The sequence below is a fragment of the Mustela nigripes genome, chromosome 15 (assembly GCF_022355385.1).
Source record: "Mustela nigripes isolate SB6536 chromosome 15, MUSNIG.SB6536, whole genome shotgun sequence".
Classification (NCBI taxonomy): domain Eukaryota; kingdom Metazoa; phylum Chordata; class Mammalia; order Carnivora; family Mustelidae; genus Mustela; species Mustela nigripes.
This window is the reverse complement of record NC_081571.1, coordinates 81,514,541-81,519,491: the sequence shown is the minus strand read 5'-3', so window position 1 is coordinate 81,519,491 and position 4,951 is coordinate 81,514,541. Positions and strand designations below refer to the sequence as shown.

The following is a 4,951-nucleotide window of genomic DNA, read 5'->3' as shown; positions in this document are numbered from 1 at the left end:
ATCCTCGTTCTCCAGCCCTTTCCACGTGGTCGCGAGTATGTGAAGGCACGTGCCATGTGTCCCTCGACACTCTGCTTTTCCGTGTCCTGCATTCCGTGTCCTTGCAGGTGCATCCAGAGCAGGCTCCCGCTCCGTGCACTTTCTCTGCACACAGGCTCACCCATCCCCTTCCCCAGGGAAAGCAGAGCCCCTTGGGACCCTTCAGCCTTCCCCGCTCCCAGCAAGGGAGTCTCAACCAGCACTGGCCGGCTTGGTAATATGGGTTTTGCTCTTCACGTTTTTTTTTTTTTGGGGGGGGGGGGATGTTGCGCAGAACCACCACAAAATCACTGCCAGATTTTTAAAAGAATGTAGCAGGAGGACGCCAAACCAGCAAGCCTGGGCGCTAGGAATGGAATCAAGGGCGCTAACCCGAGAGGATGAGCCGGAGAACCCTGTGGGCGGCCCCGCCGGCTGAGACGCCCCAGGAGTAGGAGGAGCGGCTCGCCACCATATGCTCCGGCTTTTCCGCCAACTTGCCAACCATGACTTTCGAGAACAACTTGCTAAATTCTGTCCGGAAGGAAAGTCCACAAAGTCAGTAACGGGCAATCCTGCAGAAGCCCATGATCATGTCTTCATCTTGGAAAAGGGAACACGGAATTCCCAGTGCATGAAGTCACACGAGCGGAGTCTGGACAGGGTTCTTCCCTGAGCCATGTGTGCAAAGCATGGGGGCGGGATCTGCGTGGGCTGGCCGGTGCCCCGCAGCCCCGGTGGCCCCACAAGGCACCGGGAGTCCTGGGGAAGAGAGTCCCACTCCGCAGGGCTGCATCTCCAACAAGCTCCTCAGAGTGCAACGAGCGCTCGTCTCAGAGTCACGCACAGGAGCGGCGGCCTTGGGGCTCCTTTGGCCTTGAGGCTCTGTACACAGCTCCCCCAAAGCGCAAAGGGAAGCTGGAGAGGTCTGTTGGAGCTGGAGAGGTCAGGCTGTGGCGCTCTGGCGGCGGGTGTGTCTGTGTGTGTGTGTGTGACATTCCCAGGGCAGGTTAGAAAACCGAGACCCGGAAACCAGAGTCGGAGGCTCAAGACCGCTGCGCTCTGGGTCTCCCTGACAGCGTGAGTCTCCCCGCCTGGCCTGCAGTCGCGATCTTTAAAACACGACTCTCCTGTTGCAGAATTCAAGCTGCTTCCCCAAGGTCGACAGTTGTCTCCTCTGACTCCTTTCCTGCGTTTCCTTACCCAGTTTCACCTCGTAATAGAGGATTTTGACAAACACTTACTGCAAAATACAGGATTTTTGTTTCTAAATCACGGTCAGAGCTAACTTCTGTTTGGCGAAGAGCACTCGAAAACCCCAACTAAGATTGATCTCTTTCTACAATCACTGCACTGAGGCATTGTTTGTGTGCTGACAGCTGTTACTACAGTTTCTACAACACTCGATCCTTCCAAGCGCAGGAGGCACCCACCTACAATGCGGTCCGGACGATTCATTTGCATGGATAATCTGCTTTGATTAGAAAGATGTAAAATCCCAAGTGAATTCTAAATTATCTGAGTTTTAATTTAAAAAAAATTAAAGACGTATTTCCTTAGTTTAGAGAGAGAAAGGGAGAAAGGGAGGGAGAGAGCATGAGCGGGGGGAGAGGCAGAGGGAGAGGCAGAGGAAGGAATCTCCAGCAACCCCCCAGAGAGCAGAGCCTGAAGCGGGGCTTGAGCTCATGATTCTTGAGATCGCGACCTGAGCCGGAATCGAGAGTCGGAGGCTCAACCAACTGAGCCGCCCAGGAACCCTTAAATTAGTTGAATTTTAAATAAGCGCTTTTCATAAAGTGCACATTAACTACTTAACAACAAAAAAGTTGGCTTTAGTTGGGTGGTTATGTGTTGCTTTGATTTGTTCTAATTCCATCATTTTTATTTTATTTTATTTTTTTAATTCAATCATTTTAAAAACATAGCTTCAGCTCTATTTAAAATAAATTTCAATGTCTGTTGCATGAAGGCACTAAGTACTCAAGTTCTCATTTAACTGAGTATGTGAGTCATTTCTTCGTTCAATAACTAGGATTCATTACAGCTATGTTTGGTTTGGTTCCATATCATATAGTTTATACAATAATCATCTTGAAAAGTTTCACCCCACATTTCTGAGTACTTTTCAATTCACAATAATTTTAGAAGCCCTGAACTGGCATCTCAGGGGTGAGCACATCTGATCTCTCTGTCTCTTTCTCTCTCTCTCTCTCTCTCTCTCTCTCTCTCTCACACACACACACACACACACACACAGGAGCGCAGACCCATGGTCACTGTTGGCTCCGTGTTTGGGGTTCTTCTGCCCTCTCCTGGTAGCTCTTGAGATCTGCCTTTGTTCATTTTATACTTACCTCCAGTTAAGTGTTTCTTCCTCTCGCAGAACTGTAGTTCGAAATACTTTATGAAGCAACTGGACAGGTCATTAAGCGTTGTCTTGGCATGTCCAAAGGCCTCCAAGATGCACATGACCTGTAGCAAGATGGAAACATTCACTGAGCTCCTCAGTTTTAAAAACAAAACCAGGGAATAATAGCAAAGATACAGAACTATCCCCTTAGGTAGGAGGGTCCCTGTTGCTTGTATTGAATTTGTACACTCGCTCTTTCTTCAACGGCAAACTACGAGCAGCCTCTGCCTCAAACATTATAAGATAATGACACACAGAGGGCTTCACTTGGCTTTGCTATCTCTTTACACAAACATAAACAACTCAACACATGTTATTTAGGCTTTCAAACTTAATAGGACAGAAGAAATGCTTTTGTGGTTTTGGAGGGAAGGAATTGGATTTCATAGAGGCAACAGTGAGAATTTCTTTTGAAACAAACAAATGAACTTAAACATTTGCTTCTAACCTTCTTTTGAACGGGGGACAGACACACACACTTTCAACCCCGATGTTCTCTCCCACAGAAACAGGACTGAGAGTTCCAGATGAGGCTGTTTTACTTGGTGTGTCTCATCACCAGTGTTCTCTTCCAGAGGTGGGGAACTAGGGCTTTAAAACGTCGTTAACGAAGATCTTCATATCAACCCTGGCATCTGAAATTCTTTCCTGACATGTTTCCTTAAACACTGACTATAGAGAAAACACCATTTCTTATCACAATCGATCCTGTCTGTGATGATGATGATGATGACCAAGCAACTCTTCGGAAAGTATGAAAACCTGGAAGGTTCAAAGGTATTTTTCGGTCTTTTTCAAGTCACCGCAGTGAAATGCAGTTCCTGCATCCGCCACAAGGGAGAGGACACTAACCCATCACCTTACTGATACAATGGGTTCTTTTTAATTTCCGGTAAGAGTAGATTTTGAGAATTTTATTCTAAGTTAAAAGAAGTGTGTAAACCTGGTGATTCACAGACCTGTACCCCTGGGGATAAAAATATATGTTTATAAAAAATAAAAAATTAAAAAAAAAAAGACTTTGCTGCTTTTTTTTAACCTTCTGGATACTTATCTATGAAAGCATTTGGTTCACCTAGAAGTATTTTGTATCCTGAAAGATGACAAAATAGTATTTCGATTCTAAGCACAATCCCAAGTGCTAAAGCTTGTGGTATTTGCAAAATATACCAAAAGACTGGTTTTTGAACTTTTGAAATTTTGGAGGAGACATGTTGGATTTTTACAGAAATCCCAGAATTTAGATCTCTTTGTAATAGCCTACTTTTAAAGATCATAACAGTGAAGTGATAATAGTGATAGCAGAAACATATACTGAAAAATAATTTGAAATAGTATTTTTAAAGGTCTTGATTTTTGCTTCTTCTCCAATACTTCAAAATTACATAAGTATATTGTGGAATTAACAGTGTAAGTAAATCACACTTTCAACATGTATATTACATTTAATAATCATTTAAAAATTCATAACAAGGATTAGGATGGATTTTTTAAAATATTCTGGCTTCTAGCTATTTTGGTGCTATATCTGTAAATAAGCTGGCTTGTTATTATAGAAAAGAGACATAAAAGATAATGAATAACATGCCCAAACAGGAAATATAGGGTAATATATACCCTATATTTAGAGTATATAGGGTCAAAACGTGTGCTGTGGAGGGAGAAGCAGCTGCCCCCACATTCCAGCTGTGCTAATAACAAATTAACAAATGTGCTAGTAACAAACCTGACACTAAGCCCGGTTCATGAGTCCCCGAACCACCTTCTCTTTTAGGTTAACACAGGAATAGCTCCTTCCTCAGTGTCAGCTGCGGGAAGCTCTCAGCCTGGTGCACAGCCCATGATAAGCATCCAACAAATAACAAGGATTCATTGTATTTTTGATAAGAATAGTAGCAAAATGTATTTTGTGTCAAGCATCACTCTAAAGTTTTCATATATATATATATATATATATATATATATATATATATATAAAACGCATAATATAAATGAAGTTGCATATTAAATTATGTATACTCTACACATGTAGACATATATGGGTAAGTACATTTATACATAGATTTGTTTTATTTCTTTTGTTATATTAAGTACCTATTTCTTAATTACATATTTCTTTTCTTTCTAGTGTCTCCATTCTGTAGAAAAGGGAACTGAGAGATTATGGAAGTCCCCCAAGGTTCAGAGCTTGCTAATAGTGGAGCTGGGGTTTGAACCCAGGCCATCTCTCTGCGAAATAGGGCGTGTTTCCTTTCTGTGTCGCGGGCGGTGACTGCTAGAACCACAGTAAGGACATAGAGGGCTTCCAGCTGTAGGAAGCTAAACCCATTGAGCAAAATGCAAGAGCTCATAGGGCAGTCTTCCACTGGGCTCTGTTGCAGGGTTGAAGAATTCAAGCTTCAGGTCCGGGTTACACCGAAGTAACGTTTTTCACCTTTAATTATCTGCTCAACCAATAGGTGGCGCTAAACAAATGTGTTAAGAGAAATACGGGAGGGGGGGGGGGGGGGGGGGGGGGGGAAG

At 43.6% G+C, this 4,951-nt stretch overlaps 1 protein-coding gene across 5 annotated transcripts in view; it reads right to left on the bottom strand.

Annotated features, from left to right (window-relative positions):
• The window catches only part of MYO16 (myosin XVI), a 576,627-nt gene that overhangs the window by 265,252 nt on the left and 306,424 nt on the right, over positions 1 to 4,951 (bottom strand). For all 5 annotated transcript variants that reach the window (XR_009400078.1, XM_059378159.1, XM_059378158.1 and 2 more), the window contains exon 15: positions 2,373 to 2,490. Coding sequence is in view for 4 of the 5 variants with exons in the window: in XM_059378159.1 (XP_059234142.1) it covers positions 2,373 to 2,490 (118 nt within the window). In the remaining variant the exon portion in view is untranslated. The remainder of the gene's footprint in view (positions 1 to 2,372; positions 2,491 to 4,951) is intronic.